The sequence below is a fragment of the Macrotis lagotis genome, chromosome 2, assembly GCF_037893015.1.
Source record: "Macrotis lagotis isolate mMagLag1 chromosome 2, bilby.v1.9.chrom.fasta, whole genome shotgun sequence".
Taxonomy (NCBI): domain Eukaryota; kingdom Metazoa; phylum Chordata; class Mammalia; order Peramelemorphia; family Peramelidae; genus Macrotis; species Macrotis lagotis.
In genome coordinates this window covers 332,085,056-332,105,980 of record NC_133659.1, presented here as the reverse complement: position 1 = coordinate 332,105,980, position 20,925 = coordinate 332,085,056, and the positions used below count along the sequence as shown (strand labels likewise).

Sequence of the window (20,925 nt, the reverse complement as noted above, 5' to 3'; positions counted from 1 at the left end):
TGGGGGGAGAGAGAGAGAGGGAGAGAAGGAGAGGGAGAGGGAGAGAAGAGAGAGACAGGGGGAGAAGGAGCAAAAACGGGAAAGAAAGAGGAAGGGAAGGTGGGAGAGAGAGAAATAGGGAGGGAAGAGAAAGAGAGAAAGGGAAGAGTAGAGGGAGGGAGAGAAAAAAGGGAAGGAGAGAGGGAGGGGGAAAGGAAAGGGAGAGAAAGATGGGAGAAAGAATAGGAGGGAGGGAAATAATGATGAAGAGACAGAAAGAGGAGAGAAAGAAAATATGTGAATAGAAGAGACAAAGGGGGAATGGAGAAGGACAGTGAGGAAGAAGGAAAGATTGTGAAAAAAGGATGAAAGGGGAGGAGAAGGGGGCAGAGAGAACAGGAGGGGAGAGAAAGAGGTGAAGGGAGAGAGAAGGATGGGGAGGAAAAATGGGAGAAATGGGGGTGGTAAAGGAAGGAGAGAGGAGGTATGCGCACAGAAGTCCCAAAATACAGGTTCCATTGACTTTCCTCCAAGCTGAATGATCATGGACAAGTTATTCTCACTGAAGTGGGTAATAACCCCAGTGCTAGTTCCTGATAGAATACCAAAACAAATGGAGAGTTGGGAAGGGGCTCTGGAGCCTTCCAAGGGTACCTCCCTACCTCAACCCTGCAGGGCACCCTCTACAGAGTTCCTGCTGGTTGGTCAGTCACCTTGGGTTCCAATACCTCCAAGTGACAGGGAGTTCACTAGGTCCTCCAGAGGCAGCCTGTTCTATTGTTAGCTCAGCTCCATTGGAGAGCTCCAATCTGCCTTCCTGTAACTCCCACCCACTGGTCCTGTTTCTGGAGATACACAGAAATCTATTCCTCTTTCTCATGACAGTCCTTCAAGATTTCTGAAGACAGGGATGATGTCCCTAAAGTTGCCTCTTTTTAAAGCTAAATAAACATTCTGTTCCACCCATCATCTCCCAAAGCAGAAGCAAATAATCTTTAGGTTCATGTCCTAGGGTCTATGATCCTGGAGCAGCTTTGAGACCTGAAAGTGACTGTAGAAGTCATCTAATCCTAATCCCTCATTGTATGTAAGAGGAACTGAGGTCTAGGAGGGCAAAATGATTCTCCTAATGACGATTAGTCATACAACTAACAGAATTTGAACTCAGGCCCTCCTTATCTAGATGCAGAGCCCCTTTCATTGAACCATTCTGGCCTCACTACCCACTTGGTCCTCAATCGGATGAACTTATTTGTTGATGGATATGAAATGAACTTGAAACATATACAAAAGATTAGGATCGCCAAAGGCAGTGTGGAACCATAGAATAAATGATGAACTTGGAACCACAGGACCAGAATTCAAACACTGTCTGTGTCACCTTGGGCCAGTCATTTCACCTTTCTGGCCCTTAAGTTCCTCTTAGAAGGGTGAAAATAAGACTGCATAATGTGTAAGTTCCTTCCCAACTGTCAATCGATAATTTTATGATTGTTATCAGTAGCTCATCAGTCTGGGCCTCCACCCCAACCATAGACCTGGGGTGTTCATGACAGAGTGGCCTGTTATAGCCTCGTCCCCGATTCTAGTTACTGAGCTGGGGGAGGCCACTTTGAGTCCCCTTAGGGTCATTTTGGACAGGCTTTCTCAGTTCCAGACAGGTCCCTTCCTCCTTGCTAATAGTTCCCTGTCTCCCTTCTGTGCACCATGCCAGAAATGTCCATGACTTGCCCAGGGTCCGAAAAAGGGCAGCAGGCAATTGGATTGCTCTAAGTGGGTGTTAAAGGTAGGTCCTCTGGTTCCAAACCCAATACTCCAGGCAGACACAACACCCCCACCCGGCTCTCCCTATTTTGCTGCAGCTGTTCCTTCTCTGTCTCTGTCCTTGGTGCTGAACCAGATGCTGGGGCCAGATGTTCTCCCTCAACATTCCCTTCCCTCCTCCCTAACGATGAATCTCTTCCAGAAAGATGAAGCTCCAGCACCATTGTTCCACTCCATCTCAGCTCCATTTCTTCCATTTCTTCCACCTTCCCTCCCCTTCCCTTTCTTCCTCTTGGCTGCTGTCCCATTTAGGAAAGCCCTTCTGGGGGTGATTGAGCCATTCGCACTCATTAGAAAGGGCAGCTGCACCAATAGGGAGGTTTGGGGGAGAAGTGGGGGAGAAAAGATCCAACAGCACTGTGGAAAGCTGAACCAACAATCCCTCAATCATCCCTCCCCTGCTGTCTGCTGCTCAGCCTCTGGCTTCATCTTTTCTCCCACCCCTTTCCCAACCAGAGAGTCTCAAAATTACAAATACACATGGAAAGACCAGTACAGACCTGCAAAGAAATTCCTTCCTTAACATCCCCAAGATGCAGCTAACTAGCTTCTGCTTGAACACTTCCAGTGATAGAGACCTTATTACCTCTAGAATCAGTCCATTGTACTGTGGGTAAGTTGAATAGTTATTAACTGTGTCCTTGGGTCAATCTGAAATCTGCCTCTCAAGCTTCTGTCCAATGTTCCTAGTTTGCTCTTTGGGAACAGAGGTTAATCCCGCCTCCATATAATATCTCTCCAAACACATGGAAACAACCATCCTATTTGCCCTGAATCATCTCCTTGGAGACCCCTGATCTCAAGGCTCTCCCCCAATCCTGCTGCTCCAGGTCTTTCTTCCCTATCTTGAACTAAGACCTTTTTAGCCCTAAATCTAAAATTCCCATGATCCCATTTCAAGACACCTTTGAACTTGTAAATATCTTTCCTAAAAAGTGTCCACCAGAACAAAAACACCATCTTCCAGATGGAGAGTGACTGAAGGACAAGATCATTCTTTTTTTCTGTTCTGGTTGAATGGCCTCTTGAAAGCAACCCTAGCCTCAGCTACAGAGGAAGAAGGAATAATTGGTTTTTGAGGGTACAGTAGAGTCTACTGGTCTCAGGAACTCAAGTCACTCTCTTCCCCCCTACATCACAAAAGAAATCATGATCCCTGAAAGACCACCATGTCAAACATCATCCTGAGGCCCACCCTTGCCAATGACCTCAAACTCCTCCCTTAGAATTCTGACATTGTAATGATTTACAGATAAGGAAACTGAGATCTGCAAAAGTTAGTGGTTTGCTGAAGGCTACAGTCATTTGGTATCAGAATAGGGGACAGAAATACCTGGAAGTTTAATGCTATCTTAGTTCTACATTTAAAAGTATGTTTAAGAGCAGCTAGATGATACAATGGACTGAGTTTAGGACCTGAATGCAAATCTGGCCTCAAACACTTAAGGATTACCTAGCTATATGACCTTGGGCAAGTCACTTGATCCCATTGCCTTGTAAAAAAAAAAAAGGAAAAAAAGTATGTTTATAGAAGACCATAAAGAAGCAGGTAAGAAAAAGGAGGAAAGGGAATTTTGAGAAGCTCTTTAAGGGGATGCTGTCTCCAAAGGTAGGCGGGGGAACGGAGGGAGGGAAGCAGAGTCAATTCTTCTCAGAGCCTCTGAAGAACCACTGTTAGTTGGAGCAGAGATAATGATATAGTAGACATACAGTGACCTGGATGGCTCAAACCCTGACTCTCCCTCTTATTAGCTGAGTCCCTTTTCTTTCCTGGGCACCAGCTCTTCTGTCTAGAGAGGAAAAGGAATGGACCAGAGGATGTCTCAGCCCTGCCATCCTGGGAGTCGATGAATCTTAACAAACTGGTATAAATAAGCAAAATCCACAGAAAGTGTGAAGAACTAGCCATGCCAAACTGTGGAAGAGATTTCAAAGGCGTTGACGGGAAGAGATCCCAGAGCTCCAACTGGCAACGTGGTGTTTTCTCACACTGGGAGATAGGCTGCAGAGTGGGGGAGGAGGAGGTAAGCCAGGTGAGCTCAGGAGAGATCACAGGGATACAATCACGGCCTCATTGGTCTAAATAACTGGAACAAGGATGGGTTGAGCCCTCCCTGCTTCCCCACCCCCGCTTCCTCTCTCACTCCTTCTAAACTTAAAACCTACCATCCTTTGAGGATTAGGGGGAGGCTCGGGCTCTAGAACCTCCAAACAGCTGTTTGGTTGTGACTCTGCCAGTCTTGGTGCTTTAGGGAGGTGGGCAGGGATCTGAGGACATGCAGAAGGCTGTTGGGGAACCTCAGATGGGGCCATAACCACACTGAAATACTTAGGAAAATTTCCCCGCTTTTGGATACCTAGTCCCCCGATAGTATTCTCCTCCCAGCCCCTTACCCAACCAGTTACTAATGAGGTGGTGAGAAGATACAGGAAGACCTTACACATGCTGTTCCTGTGAATGCCCTTCCTCCCTTCCCTTTCTTGATGAATTCTGCTCAGCACTTTCCCCTCCTTCTTTGATTCTCCCCCCCCCACTTTGCTTCGTGACTTTTTGTATCTCTCTGAGGCATCTACCACATAATATTTAGATATTACAGTTATCTGTTGTATGCGTCTTATTCCTCCCACTAGATGGTAAGCTCCAGGAGGGCAGAAACTGTATCCCAAATAAACTTTTCATCTTTTTCCAGCATGTGATCTGGTCATGGTCTAGCTACAATAAATATTCCTTTTTGTTCATAGTAGCAGAAATCTAGAATTAGAAAGGATCATCTATTCCAGTTTTCTCCAGTGAAGGTCAAAGGCCAAAGAGATCATTTGCTTGCCCGGGGTCACCTGGATAGTGAGTATCAGAGGTGAATTCCCAGGGCTGTCTCCTCTCCACCATGATGCTTGGGAACCTTGGGTTTTGCCCCATCTACTGCTGCCGGGAATTTCCAGGGTATCTGTGGCACTCAGGATCATCAGTCTGATGCCAATCTGGAACCCTCTTATATTGACTCAAGAAAGGGAAGGTAAGACCTGCTTTCATCTACCTGCCACCACTTTGGAGAGATGAGCATCAAACTTTAAGTCTTTCCTGGATAGCCTGAGGCAAGGGGACAGCTCATTACTGGAGAGAAGGTAGGGTCAGAGAGCTCCAGGAGGGAATTGAGGGGCAGAATGGTATTCTTTAAGGCACTTGGGATTAGAATTAGGAAAACAAAGGTTCAAATTCCATGTCAAACCCTTAACTCTGTGACTTTGGACAAACAAATCGAGACTCTGGGTTTCGATTTCCGAATCTATAGTTTGAAGGGGTTGGACAATTGGAGTAGGTGGTGTCTTGCTCCATCTCTCACCCTAAGGTCCTATGAGCCTAAATTCTGATTTGGAAGTCTATCCTCATTCTAGGCAATCTCACTGGTTGAAGTTCCAGGGATGACCTCCTTTACTGGTATATCGTCGGAATCATCAGAAATATTGGGTATGGATCCTGAGTCTATATTGAAAGTGCTTTCTAAATTATCAGCTCCTGTTGTTACTATTCATTTATGTTCTCGCCGAAGAGGAGGGAAAAGGAAAGGAAAGGAGAAGAGAAGGCAAGAAGAGAGAAAAGGGGAGGAGGGGAGGTGCAAAAACTTGCTCGAGGGTAACCTGGCCTACTCTCCCTAAGCCTGCTGGGACTCTGGTGGTGCTGGCCCAAATAAACAGCAGGAGGGGCAGAGTCTGCACTGCAGACTTTCTTAAATGATTTGATCTCTCTTCTAGGATCTGTGCTAAGGCCTCAAATCATTGCCATCTGCAACTGCTGAGAGCTTTGGGACCCTCAAGTCCAAAGCCTTGTTTTAAAGGAAAGGATACTAAGGCCTGGGGAGGGGAAAGTAATTGTCCAAGGTCACAGAAAGTTAGTAGCCATGCCAGCATTAAGACCAAGGAGTCAAGTAGTCAGAAGTCCTGGATTCAGATTCTACCTTGGATACTCATAATCTATGTGTCTTGTGATTTTCACTTCTTATGAGGAATTCTGGGCCACAGTGTTTTTCTCTATAAAATGAGAAGTTCAGACCAGATGACCCTAGGTCCCTTCCAGCATTGGGCATCTGGACTCTGAACCCAAGACTCCTACAGCCCAGTTCCTGGGACAATATTTTAGGAGAGAGCTGGTTAGATTCTCCTTCATCTCCCACCTACTTGCCCTGGAAATCCAGGGAGTTAAATATCTGGTCCTATATTTTTAGAGAAATGTGGGTGGTCTCTACTGACTATTTGACTCCACAGACCTAGAAGGAAAAAGATACTCCAAGAAGTTCTAGCTTGATGAATCTCACTGAATTGCCGTCTAATTCTCTAGGCCCTAGGGCTTGTTGAAGACAAACTTCTTGTGGAAGTGGAGAGAGCTCTGGACAGAGGTCAGAGGACCTGGGTTTAAATCCATTGCCATTACCACTTATTAGCAGCATGACCTTAAGCAGGTGACGTCACCTTTTGATCTCAATTTCGCCACCTGAAAAATGAGGGGGGAGGCTGGCCTAGAAGACCCCCAGGTCCAACTATAAATCTTCCTCTCTCCAACCCCAATACTTAGCACAGAACCTGGCAGACAATGGGTGCTAGTTGGCTGGTTGGGTTTTGAAGAGGAAGCGACAAGGAAGGAGGACGGAGGGTCACCCTATTCTGAAGGTTATCCTTTCTAAGAGGACACTTGAGAGTCTGGACATTAGATCACTGCCTGGTAAATACTGCTTTGAAGAACCATTCCTAATAGTCTGCTTTTCAATGTATATTTAGCTTTTTAATAGTGTCCTTCTTTCTCCAAGGGTCAAGCAATAATACTGAGATGTTTGCTTCCTGTTCCCCACTGATTTCTGGGAATAACTCTAATGTAGAATAGTAAATCGTGGGCAGAAATCAACAGTGAAAAGGGCTGGCTGTCTATAGTAGTGGTTAAAACTGGGGGGAAGTATAGCAGTGGATGACTCTGGAGGGCTGTCAGCAGAGCTGACACCTCAGAAGAGACCCTCCTTCTGGCATGAGGCAGGGCCTCGGAGGGCCCTTCTGGATTTGGGAGGAAGGGATTTTTCTCCCTGGACCACCATAGTATTCCAAGTCATTTTCATTTATCTGGTAATTACCAAGCACATCCATCCCAATACCAGAATTCTGGGTCAGTCTCGTAGAGGATGTTCACACAGCACCTTTGTAAAGCAGAAGCCCAAAAGGGCCAGAGTGGCATCAAAGCAAACAGACAGGCTGGGGGTCCCAAGGCCTGGTTCCTGGTTCTAGTTTTGATATTCATGAGCGTGAGGACTGCGGGTCATTTGATCTGCAGAAGTGATGACTCAGAGCACTCGCGTTCAAATCCAGCTTCCCTTGCTTATTGTTTCCAAGACCTTTGGCAAATTATTTTATCTTATCGACTTCTCTTTCAAGGGAGGAGGTCAGACTGGATGACCTGTGAGCTACTTTCTACTTGTGTATTCTGAGAATTGATCCAAGGACTAACTGCACTCCCAGGGGCCTATGAAATGATTTGGACCTGCTGAAATGGAAACTCAATGACAGAAGGATTCAGGTTTGAGTTTTGGTTCAGACATATCCTAGCCCTGGAGAAATCATTCTTCCTCCCTGAGTCTCGATTTTCTTATTTGTGAAATGGAGATAATCATACAAACTTTACCTTCCTCACAAGACCAGAATAGGGAAAGCACAAAATCCTGGAGAAAGGTGAGTTGTTTTAACATCATTCTCCAAATTTCCATCTAGAAAACCAATAGGGTGAGCAGAACCTAGGGAGTGGGGGCAGAGTACACCAAAGGCAGGAGGGATGTGGGATCCAGAAAACATAAGCAAAGTGCTGAATTTATCATATATTTGCTATAAAGATTGGGTAAGTCACATGCCCTCCTTGGGGCTCAGTTTCTCCATTTCTAAAATGAGAGGGTTGGACTTCATGATTTTGAGATCCCTCTTGTCTTTAACATCATCTTTTCTCAGGCCCCTTCCACTTCTGACATTCCCTGTTCTAAGACTTCTGCCAGCTCTGGCATCCCCTGTTCTAAGACCTCTCCCTGCTCTGACATTCTCTGTGCTAAGTCCCCTCCCAGTTCTGACATTCTTTAAGCTAATATTTTATATTCTGATATCCCTCCGGGTGTGGACAACCTTTAATGCAATGAAGTGGAAGGATGAGAGAGGCCCTTTTGCTGGTGGCCCCCACTACTTTAGGCTGCCCCCTGGCCTCCCTCAGGGCTTTTGGAATGGGAACCCATTCCAGAGAGAAGATGCTTAGGAAGAACAGGCTGGGAAAGAGAGATGGATTATTCTGCCTCTGGCCTTTTGCAACAAATGTCCTAGTTTCTTATTAAAGAACCCTAAAGTGCCTTCATACTTAAATGGCTGGATTAGCAGCCAAAGGGATGACTGGCAGCCACCAAGGCCCAGAATCCTAGAGTTCGGAGGAACCAGAACAATCATCAAGTCCAATGCCCTCAATGACAGAAGAGGAAACTGAGATCAGAGGAAGGGATGTGACTTGCCCAATGTCACACAGCAAAAGCCAGAACCCAGTACTCCACAGCAGAGATGTAATGAAAAATCTTCATTTGGGGACCAGATCAAGCTGCGAGAATATAGTCATAAGGTTTGAGTTTGAATCCTGCCTCAGACACTAACCTGTATGATCTTGGATGAGTCACTTCCCCTCACAGGCTGCCTCAGTTTTCTCTTCTCTGTGATAGTCCTATGAATCTCATCCTCACTTCTGTAGGGGTTGAGGGAGAATGCAGCAGCAATAAAGCTACCCTGGGAACAGCAGGCAAAAACAGGAACAGGCCCAAGCTTGTTCCAAAGCTGCAGTCCTATCTGAGAGGAAGGGCCCTCTCACGGATACCCCATTCACCCCACACTTTACAGCTCAGCTGGGGTCCCTCTGACTAACCACCTGCTTCCAGGCAGATGAGCTCTCATTGCACTCCCAGGTCTAAGGTTGGGTGGGGGCCCCCACAAGGATGGGAGGATGAAGCCTCTCTCATCGCGGGGGGGGGGGGGTTCAGCAATTATGAGGATGGGGGTAACAGGCATTCGAGGGTGTCCACAGTGTCTATGTCCTACAGCCTCTGCCAGCCTCAGTCTTCCCAGTTAAGCCTGTCTTTGCATGTCATGCCATCCCATTTCTATAATAATTTGTTTTCTAGACTTGTCATAAACATATCAACAATGAGGAGTCTACACATAGCTCTGCCCGTGTTACTCCCCTTCATACACTCTGCTTCACAGCTAGGCTGATAGCACATGCAAAACCCCATCCTGCATTTCTACACCTCTGGGGAGTTGTCTCCCCACTCCCATTTAGGGAAAACACTCCCTTCTCATCCCTTCCAGGACTTGAACTGGAGCCTCCTGAGCTTGGATGTTTCCTACTGTAGAAGTGGCCAATCATAGCTGTGTGACCTTGGGCAACTCACATGCCTTTTCTGGGCCTTAATTTTGCATCTGTATAATAAGGGAAAGGCAGGAGGAAAGTAGACAGATCTGGAAGTGACCTTTGTCCTTGAGAATCTGTAGTTCTCAGCTGAGCCCTGATCTTCCCTCCCCATTAATCACCTCCATGAAAGTCACCTCTGATTTTCAGGTAGCAAGGAGAAGAGCCAGTGGGGTGTCTCGCACTCCTGTAGTAAGACTGGGACGCCCCCTCCCCATAGTCCAGGTACCCCCTCATAGCCAGAATTCAACCACTTTTGTCCCTCAGCCAGAGCCTTGGTTTTCTCTTCTGTAAAACTGAAGGATTGACCTCAGACATCCATCCCTTCCAACTCTAAATCCGTGGCACTCTTAGCATTATCCTCCACACACTGGTGATCCTTTTTAAAGGTTTGTTTCTTCAGAAGTCTTTTAGGGTTGGTCCCTTCCAACTCTGGTGTTCAATGGCCAGCAATCTCCAGAGAACATTCATCCAAATAGCTTCAGTTATTCAACCCAGCAGCCATACTAATTGATCGATTGATTGACTGATTGATGCTATGTAGGCTACTGAGCTCCCACTCTTTACATAGCACATAATGGGAGTTTACCCCAGGTTGGGAAAGCTAATTCTTCCTTTGCAGAACTGAGTCAGGGAAAATGTGAGTTAGACTGGTGATGACTTACTGGGAACCCGATTGATGGCTTTGAGGGGCCTCAGGACTCGGACTGTGCGGATGGCCGACAGGTTGATGTTCTGAAGGTCCAGAGAATATTCTACCATCCTGCAGGGAAAGATGGAGAGAAATAAAGTGAAGATAGAAAGAAAAAGGGTAGAAAGTGGGGTTGGTCCATTGGAAGAAGACCTTAGATATCACCTAAACCAGCCCAATAAACACCATGATAAAGGTAAAGAAATTAAAGTCTAGAGTGGGAAATGACTGCTCCAAAGTCACACAGATGTTAGTAGCCCATCTAGGACTAAAGCCTAGGTCTTCTGACTTTTAGTCATATTCCATCATCACAGCTAGCGTTTATATTATGCTTTAAGATTTGCAATTCACTTTACAAAAATCCTGAAAGATTGGTATTATTATTTCCAGTTTGCAGATGAAGAAACTTAGGCAGGTGGCACTTAAGTGGCCTGACCCAGGATCACAGTAATTGTTTTTAGGTTTTTGCAAGGCAATGGGGTTAAGTGACTTGCCCAAGGCCACACAGCTAGGTGATTATTAAGTGTCTGAGGTCACATTTGAACTCAGGCCCTCCTGACTCCAGGTCTGGTGCTCTACCCACTGCACCACCTAGCCACCCCCCACAGTAATTTCTTAAGGCTAATTTTTCAACTCTTGTTTTCCTGATTCCAAATCCAGTGCTTGACCCATTATGCCTAGCTGCCTAACTTTAGCATGCAACAGAGAAGGGGGGGGGGGCACTGTAATAACAATTGATATAGTTCATTTTGTATATTATAGAGACAGAATTGGCTAGGGGTTAGAGGGCTGGCCTCGGTCTTCAAATCTCTCAGGGCCCCAGGAAACTAATTAGAAATGTTAGAAAAGAACCTGCATTGGGAGAAGGCATTTCTACAAAGGGATTTCCTTCGTTTTTTTTTTTTTTTTTTTTTTTGCAAAGCAATGGGGTTGTGGCTTGACCAAGGCCACACAGCTAGGTAATTATTAAGTGTCTCAGGTCTTCCTGACTCCAGGGCCAATGCTCTATCCACTGTGCCACCTAGATGCTCCCGGGATTTCCTTCTAATGAAATCTCAGATCCACAACCCACCAAAAAAGTATAAAGAACTGATCAGAAATCAGGCATTGGAAGGAATACAAAAGAGACAGCATAAAGCCTGTCTTATAGAACCTTATAATCAAATTGGAGGAGGGAGGAAGAGAGAGAAAGAGGGAGGCAAGGAGATAGATATCAACATGATGGAATGGCTAGTGCTCAGTGTGAGCTCTGGACAGATTGGGTGGCCATGTCTTGAGGTTCTCTAAGTTGCAGAGAAAAGAAGTCAATATTCCTTGGAAGAAAGTTTTGTGACCTGAGAGTACTCTATGCTAACAAATCATGGGTCCAGTTCTTAACATGATTCCCTAAAAATATTGGGAGGAATAAAGACTGAAGAGATGGAAGGGACCTTCCTCAGAGTAGCCTAATGGCCTCATTTTGTCAATGAAAAGAAGAAAAGAGACTTGTCCAAGGTCATATAGATGGGAAAAGGCAAAGTCTGGATTGGATCCCAGATCTCATGGCCACCATGATCATGTGGTTTGACATCCGCCATCACCTCAGTAAAGCTAGTCTATCCTTCTCTCCCCAAATGGTTGGACCTCTGACAAACACATAAAGGAACTTCAGAGATGTGGAGAGGGGTCTGTTGGAGAGATAGAGCTTTTGCTTCTGAGAAGAATCTAGGAACTAGTTGATAGCTTAGAGGACACTCCTGGTCCCTGCTGCAACATTTAGCAAGAAAAGAACTAGGTAGGCAGGTTCTTTTCCTACGCTCTCTTCTCGGTGTGGTGCCAGACGCCAATGCAGCAGCTCAGTCTCATTTAAGACATTCCCAGGTTTGGATCAGTCTATTGTCTGATGAGCATCGGCCCTAGGGGATTTGATAGAGGACTTAAATCAAAGCTGCCCCAGCTGTTGACCCCAGGTAAGCAAAACCAACTCAGTATCCACTGCTCATACACAATTATCTGCACTGGTAGGGAGGAAAAGAGAGGTCTGGACTGAATTGAATGAAGAATGGTCTGGAGCTTGCCTGTATCAGGGTAGAAATGCCCCCTTTGGTATCCCCCTGGCCTGCTTTTAGGCCCTTCCAGTGGCATAGACTGGAGTTAGCTGCATTGAGATAGTGAGGTGGAACCCCCCAACTCATATTTCAAAAGGCAGGATGAAAAATTGACCATATTCACGGAATTCTTACTTTAGGGCTGGAAAGCCCTCAGAGGCCACCCATTCCAAGCACTTCATTTTACAAATGGAGAACTGAGACCCCGAGAGTTGAGGTGACTTACCAAGATCCCAGAGATGGTGCAAGATTTGGATCCAGGTCCTCTCACTCATAGAATTCTAGATTTAAAGACCTGGAAGGGACCACAGAAACTGCCTACTACAATCATTTTATTTAACTCATAAGGAGTCAAGGCTCAGGAAGGATTAATGATTTGCCCAAGGTCTCATGGGTAAGAAACCTCATGTGTAGGATTTGAACCCCCACCCCAATTTCAGGGCCAGGGTTCTTTCTACTCTACCATGATGCTTCAAAAGCCATCTTGTCTAAGCTCTCATTTTGTCAAAGAGGAGATGTAGCCCAGAGAGGGAAAGGGAGTTGTTTAAAGTCACTCAGCCAGTTGTTGTCAGAGCCTGAATTAGAATTCCTTGGATTTCTACAAACCTAATTTCATTCAAACCCCAATCTCCAATCCATCATAAGTCTCAGGTCTGGAAGAAGCTGAGACCAGACCAAGAAGACACAAGGAGTGTGAATATCTCCAACACAAGTCAGAAGTTTGTCAGCTGTGCCTTGTGTGGCCTTCTCCTGCCATAGGGCAGTTGAGGAAGGCAGAGATCATTGTTCCCATTCTATGGAAAAGGAAACTGAGGCTGAAGAGGATGGGTTTTGCCAGTGTCAGCAGAGAGACTGGAAGCTAGATCTCCTGACTGCCAGTTCTGGGGAGTGTTTCTACAAGGACTGCTCCATCCCCTGGCAGATAACAGTTGCTAGTGACTTAATAACTGGTTTTGCAAGGCCCTCAGATTAAAGATCATAGAAATATTGATCTTAAATCTGGAGCTGGACAGGACCCTGGAGGCCAACTAGTGAGAAGATCAAAGAAGGCTGACTGACTTGCTGATCAAAAAGCAATGATTTTGTGCTGGATATCAGATGATCCAACCTCCCCATTTCACAGATACAGAACCTGAGGTCTGGCAGGGGAAGCAGACTGCCCAAGGTAGCACAGGGATGACAAAGGGTGGAAATCTGGCCTAAGTGGAAAGGAGATAAGTAGAGGAATCTGTTGGCAGCCCTCCTGTAACCATCTGTGAGTGAGAGACCTATCTCAAAAATGGGGCCAGAAAATGAGAAAATGGAAAATGAAAATGGGGCTGAGCAGGGAACAGGCCTTCCCTCTCATTTCTGTGAATAACCTTGAGAGCAGAAACAGGGTTAACCACAGTTTCAATAGATTTAAACTAACAATAATAATAATAATAATAAAGAAAAAATAATGACTGAGCAATTGGTAAAGCTGATTTTCGGCGAGCAGTTATGAGTGGGCCCACATGTCATAGAATCCTAGAATTAGAGCTAGAAGGGTCATGGAGTATAATGACCTCATTTTGCAGATTAATAAACTGAGGTTGAGGGTCTCTAAATGCTCTTCCCTTGGTCACAGAGGCAATAAGCATCCAAAACAGGATTTGAACCCAAATCCTTCTACCTCCAAGTTCAGTATTCCATCCACTAAGCCAGCTTCTCTAAGCCAGACAAGACAAGACCCCACCAATGAGGCAGAATTCGAATGTTTTCTCATATTCTTATATCAAAAGGAGTTTATATCCCAATAAACAGTATAATTAGATCAACTGACTCTGAGGTTTTGTCTCTGTTCCTCAAAATCTTAGATGTTATCAGAACAATAACCTAGTGGGAAAGTGATCTAATTTAAATCTTGCCATTGATGAAGGGGAAAGCAGGGGATGGTGTGAAAACACCCTAGTTTGGAAGAGCAAGATTTCAGAGAAAAGCTGGGTCCCATGGCTCAAGAGAGTGAAATCTTCCAAGAAGGATGGAAGGTCTTAAGAACAAAATACTGTAGTTACAAAAGATGCCATTTTGATAGGGGAGAAAACAGGGAGGGGGAAGGAACGCCCACCAAAGTGAATACACGAAGGACTCTGATCAACTTGGATTTTTCAAAAGGAGAAAATCTCATCTCCAGCCACCAGCCTCCTCTAAGTGCCACCTCCCACTCTAGGACGTAAATTCTTTAAGGTCAGGGGGAATGGCTTTTGTTCTTCTATCCACGATGCTTAGCAGAGCTCCCGTAAGGACATTTTTGTTCATTCAAAGTCTTTAAATCCTGAGCGTCATGGCTATATTTAAAATGTGAGTCTAGTGACCCAAAGGGGAGATGGAAGCCAAAAGACCTGAGATGAACTAATTGTGTGAGCTGGTATAAGATACCACACTCCTTGGCCTCAGTTTCCTCATTTATTTTGGGTTTTTTTGGGTTTTTTTGAAGGCAATGGGGTTAAGTGACTTGCCCAAGGCCACATGGCTAGGTAATTATTAAGTGCCTGAGGTCGGATTTGAACTCAGGTCCTCCTGATTCCAGGGCTGGTGCTCTACCCACTGTGCCACCTAGCTGCCCAGGTTCCTCATTTATAAATTCCTTTCAATTCAACATTTCTTAGGCAAGTTCAATGTATCAGACACTATGCTTCAAGTAGGGGGATACAAAACATTTTACAAAGAGTAGTCTTTGCTCCCAAGAAGCTTGGAGGCAAGGGGTAGGCAGGAAAAAATAATAGGTAGCTAAGATATCAAATAGGACATACAGACCAAGTCATCAGAGAAAGTCATGTCAAGGGCTGACAACAGGGGAGATAAGAAAGTCCTCCTAGGAGAGGCCATAAGAGAGCCATGCTTGAAAGGAGGTCAGAGAATCTCTGCGGCAGGAAGGAACATTCCAAGTCTTGAGGGCAAGGATATGTATGCCACATAGGTGGCATCTGGACAATGTGATGGTCTCCAACCCAATCTGTGGGATTCCAACCCTCCACAGTCCTCTACAGAGGATCCCTCCAACCTCAGAATCTTCCTCTGGTTCTTTCTGATACCATGGTGGTGCAAATATATATTGAGCTAGGGAAGGAGGAGGGAACAGAAGTTACCACCCATCTGCTACTTCACACCCATGTCCAATTCATGTTATTTCTCAGACATGCTTAGCCCCAGTGATGTTTGCCAGTTGGTGGCTGTCAATACACTACAACCATCTAACACTCCCTCATACTCAGTTATATACCCCCATGTCTCTTCCATCCTCCCTTGGGTTATGGTTCACTTTGATTCTCCAGAAATTATGAGCTGCCATGATCCCTAGCCATGTGGCATCACTAGGAGAGGGTCAATGTTTACAGTGTTGTGGAGAGGAGGCAAATGAGGGCACAAGAGAGAGACAATAGCCCAAAGTCACCAATGGACCATGATTCGAACCCAGGTCTACCAACTGAGTTCAAACCATCTGGTCTAATTCCCTAATTTTGCAGAGTAGGAAAATGAGGCCCAGGGAAGCAAAGTGATTTGTCCAACTCAATTCTGAAAATATTCCTCTGAGTTCTAAGGAAATTATAATTCTCATCTCCCCAAAGTTCCTCTAAGTCACAGAGAGGCCTCCTCTGTCCTGATCCTGCAAACTCACCAGGCTTCTCTGCCCTCTTAGCTCATAGAGAAGCCTCCTCTACTCTGATCCTGCCAACCCACCAGGTTTCCCTGCCCTCTCCCAGATCACAGAGAGGCCTCCTCCATTTTGATCCCGCCAGCCCCACAGCCTTCTTCACCTTCCCCCAGCTCAGCAGGTGCCTATCTCTACCTGCCACGCAGAAGTTAGTATAAAATGATAGATTTCCCAACACACGGAGGGAAACCTGTCCAACTGTTGGGAGTGCTCTCCCCCCTCCTCCCACGACTCCAGCATCGTGTGTAAGAGTAATTGAGTGAAATAATTCTTTTCCTGAAATGCAGTCGCCTTGATCTATCCCCCAGAGCTGTCACTGCCACGCAGGCACACACCAAACCGAAGGGGTATTCAGGGGTAGCTAGAAAAGAGGGATGAGGGGAAGGAGGGAGGCACACGGAGTCTGACACACAGGGATCAGAATATTCATTTTCATATATATGAAAAAAGCTAAACACTGGAGGCATCTGGGGAACCAGAGTGTGACGGCAACAATGCTGTGGAGGAGGGGCAGTCAGCTGCAGCAGAGGAAGAGAGGAAGGTGCAGACTGGCTGACACACAGACGGACAGGTGAACAAGCAGATAGGCTGACAGACATGTGGATGGATGGGCAGCTAGACAGAAGGACAGATGAACAGACAGACTGGCAGACAGACAGGTGTACAGACCGGTAGATGGATGGAAGGACAGACAGGTGGACAAGTGGACAGATTGACAGGTGAATGGATAGTTGGGCAGATAGGCTGTTGGACAGACAGAAGGCCAGGTGAACAGGCAGACAGGCAGGCAGATAGGTTGATGGAAAGACAGAAGGACAGGTGGAAAGACAGATAGGTGGACAGGCAGACAGAGGCTGATAGAAGATACATAAGCTGACTAATAAGACAGATAGGGCAGACAAGACAGATAATTCTCATTCTCCAGGATAGACTCCCAAGGCTTTAGAGGCAAACAATCTCAAGGCTGGTAAGAACAACAGAACCCAGAATATTACAAGTCTAATAGATCTTAGAATAAAGGGCCTTAGGACACGACATTAGCACTGGACCAAACGATGGAACACAATGTTACTACTGGGAAGGGCCTTAAAATCGAGATCATTTGTACTGAAAACAGAATTAAGAGGAACCTCAAACCTGGAGACTAAACTTGCCTGAATATTTTGATTACTGCATCTCAATGGACTTGATGTAATTTAAAAGCATTGTCTGTTGGCTTCAGTGGCCTCCAAAGGAGTCCATGACACATCAAAGGTTGAGACCCACTGGACAAGGTCAACTGCTTCATTTTACAGAAAGAGAAACTGAGGCCTGGGAGACAGGAACCTCTCCTACGTCCCCTATAGATGGAAAGCCAGGGGCCCCCTTCTCAGGGTGCACAGAAGCAGTTCTGGGGCTGATAAGGACATCAGCCATGGGGGTGCTGGGTGCCCCCGCTTTGCTCCCCATCCCTCATTCTCAAAGCCAGCACCCATCCTGGGCACATCTGCATAGCTGTCCTTCTCTGCCTATTCTCCGGCTTTCTCACCCACACGCGCAGCTCCCGGACACACATGCACTCACCCACCCACACACCCAACGCAGACACATGGCCTGTCTCTCTTCTCTCCTCCTCCTGGCTCATTCTGACTCTCATCACTTTCCCACAAACACAGGGGCAAAAGCTTCCCGGGGAGGCCTCCTTGGGGGGGGTGAGGAGAGGGGTCACAGGATAGGGGGGCAAGTGTCCCCCAAGGAAGGGGCAGGAGGAAGCTTGGAAGGAGGAAGGATGATCATGCTGTGAAGTCAGAGGATCATGTCTTCGGACCCTCCCCCTCCCAGCTCTCCCCTCGGAGCCTCCACCTTCCTCCTTCCAGCCCTCCCCCCCATGGTGGGGGCCCTGGACTCTGATTAGCCCAGGCTCCTCAGCCAGGAGATGCCCCCCACATGTCTGGTCACACAAAGAGCACCAGACAGCTTTTTCCAGGATTAACTGGGTGGCTGTGCATATATGGAAAATGTATTAAGAGTGTGAGAGTAGATTAAGTGGTGGTGAGGGGGGAGGTTAGGGAAACAGAGACAGACAGAAGCAGAGATAGAGAGACAACCTTTATTAAGTATACACCAAGCAGGTGGCAGAATGGAGAAAGCATAGGGCCTGAGGAGGCAGAAATTGAGTTCAAATCTAGCTTCAGACACTTTCTGGCTTTGTGACCCTGGCTAAGTCACTTCACCCTGCTTACCTCAGTTTCCTCACCTATAAGATGAGCTGCAGAAAGAAATGGCAAAGCATTTGCCATGAAAGTCCCAAGTGGGGTCACAGAGTCGGGCACAACTGAAAAATGACTGAATAATAACAACATATAACAAGTATTGTGCTAACCACCAGGAAAACAAAAACATGGGGAAAAGATGGTCTTTGCCTCGGAGCCTGCAACTGAGTGAGGGAAGAAAGAACACAAAGGGGAGCTGGAGAGGAAGGGGTGAGACTAGAGCCGGTGACTAGAAGTACAGAAGAGGACTGGCTCTAGGCCTGAGAAGGGGGAAAGGCTCTGCTATCAGAGTCCAGGCTGGGTGAAGAGGCAGGACCCTGCAAGGAGGAGAGGGAAAATGCATTGTGTATATTTGTGGGTTCTATGTCCATTGGTATTTTAGGCTCAGAGATTTAGGGCTAGAAGAGATCTTAGAGATGATCCATTTTACAGATCAGGCAGCTGAGACCCAGGGAGGTCATATGACTTGGCCCAAGTCACCCAGTTAGTAAAGACTGAGCCAGTCCTATTGTCCTGTTCAAACTCGCCTAGTCTCACATTCCCCAGGAAGTTGCCCAGGTCTCCCCAGCCCACAGGAATCAAGCTCTCCTTCCTTTGACCTGTCATGCTCTAGATTGTCAGGACTCATTTAAGCCCTACTTGGTCTAAGGAGCAAGTCAGCTCTTTGGACCCTTTTAATACCTGCTGGAGAATTTCTTCATCCTCCTTGGTAAAATGAAGGCAGTTGGCTCAGATGGCCTCCCAGGAGATCCCTTGCAGCTTTGCCATTGAGGATTTGAGACTCCCTGGGACTCCATCAACTTAATCTGCAAATGTGGCAGATCTGGATTCCATGGAATTGAGTTCCAGTATCACCTTCTTCCACAAGTGCTCCCTGGGCCCTTCCCTCTACCTGTCCCTTCCCATTCAAATGTCTCTTGTATTCATTTTGGTTACAGGATGTATACCAGTGCATGTTGCCTTCCTCAGTAGAATGTAAACTTCTTGTGGGCAGGGACTCTCACTTTGTCTCTGTGAGGCTGATAGACTGTGGAAGCATAAGAAATGCTTATTGATTGACTGAACTGTGAGAAATGGATGAGCCTGGTTCTGCCTGGTCCAAGGGCTCAGAACCAAGAGCCAAGGTTGGGGGCGGGGGGAGTTACATGGAAGTTGATTTAGGTTTTATGTGGAAAAACTTCCTACCCATGAGAGCTGAGCAAAATCACCACCACAAGAAGGAGGCAGACTCTCCTCACTGGAGGTATTCAAACAGAGCCTGGGGAGCAACTTTTCCAGAATTAAAAGATGCTAGATCTTGGCTTCTCACCCACACACTGTTCTTAGGTGCTGTGTCTCTATATCAGAGGAGGCTCAGTTCCACTGTTTATTATTTACTCATTTTACAGGAAACTGAGACCCAAAGAGGTTAAATGACTCTGGCAAGGTGACACAGATAAGAAGTGGCATGCCTAAGATTTGAACCTGAACCCCCAGACTCCAGGCTCAGCTCTCTTCCCACTGTGCTGTGTCATTTCACCTCAATGAGATCTGAGTTCCCTCCCAGCTTTGACATCCTCCCATCTATAAAAGGAAAACTTGGGTTGTATAACCTCTAAGGGAACTGTTGCTCCAGGATCCTGTAATCTGGAAATTGAGGCACAAGACAGGGTGGCCTTTGTGGTCACTTCCAGATCTAAGTCTGTGAGACCCTGGAGGGGAAGTTGCCCTAGCTCCACAATGAGTGGACGACCAGGGCTGGGATAGAGAAGGCTGGAAGACGAGAGATGAAGAATAAGCTGTGACGTGGCCAGGGGCTGTCATCACAGAAAATCAGTTCCTATCTTCTTCTGTATGACTGCTCAGAACTAGGCCAGCTCAGCAAGACAGGAATCCTGGAGGGGTGCGATGTGAGGGGGGCTCTGGGGACCCTGGGGAGGGTACCTTCCTAGAGGGGAGGGGTAGAAACTGAGAACCATGACTATGGCACCTCAGCCGGCCTCCCAGGATCAACATGGCTTCTCATTCTCCTTCCTTCCTACCTTGGTCATTCCACTCTGGGATCCTGGGACCTAGAATTCCTAGAAACCTAATTTGGGGGCAATTATCAAGTTGTTAATGCCAAAGACAGCAATGAGATAGAAAGGAAGAGAAGGACCCTTGCTGAATAAGTCCAGACTTGTATGTTTAGGGCTAGAAGGGGTCTTAGAGAAGACCCATTTTACAGATCAGACAACTGAAGCCCAGGGAGACTATATGATTTAGTCAGTCACCCAAATGGTAAAGACTGAGTCAGTCCTATTGTCCTGTTCAAATCCCCTCTGTCCTTCAGATGTCCTTCATTGTCCAGTGAACACTGAGTTCCTTCAAAAAACCCTAAATATCTAAAAAAAGAAAGAGTCAGAAAAGTCCCAATTCATGGATGGAAAGAGCATTGACTCTAAAATCTAAGTTAAAACCCAACTTCTAACTCTAAGCTTATTCATATGACTAAGTAGGACCTCACTGGGACTCAGTTTCCTCATGTGTAAAATGAAGGGTTAGACTAGAAGGCCTCTAAGGTTTCTTCTGACTCTAGATTCCTCATGTTATGGTCCCATGAGAAAATATATTCAAATATTTGTATATAAATATAAATATATATATATATACATACCAAAATTTGTGGATGTGAAAAAGTTGAACAAGTCTATGATGTAACAACTCTTAGAATGACTGAACAAACTCATCTAAGGATGTAAAGGAGTACTATTGAATCGCAAGAAAAAAGTAAATAGAAAGAATTCAAAGAAATGTCAGTCTTATATAAACTAATAAAGGAGAAGACTACAAGAAATTAAAACTTGATCAATAAAAACCTTCCTCCTCTCAGGACACAATAGAATTTGGGGTCAGAATGAGTCATATGTTTTCAGGTATCCATCAATAAAGCACTTTTTTGAGACAATCAGGGTTAAGTGACTTGCCCTGGGTTG

General features: G+C 46.1%; 1 protein-coding gene across 1 annotated transcript in view; it reads right to left on the bottom strand.

The window, feature by feature from the left end:
- CACNA1I (calcium voltage-gated channel subunit alpha1 I) overlaps positions 1–20,925 on the bottom strand; it is a 148,407-nt gene that overhangs the window by 101,229 nt on the left and 26,253 nt on the right. The window contains exon 3 of the mRNA XM_074221080.1: positions 9,931–10,028. Within this exon, the coding sequence (XP_074077181.1) occupies positions 9,931–10,028 (98 nt within the window). The remainder of the gene's footprint in view (positions 1–9,930; positions 10,029–20,925) is intronic.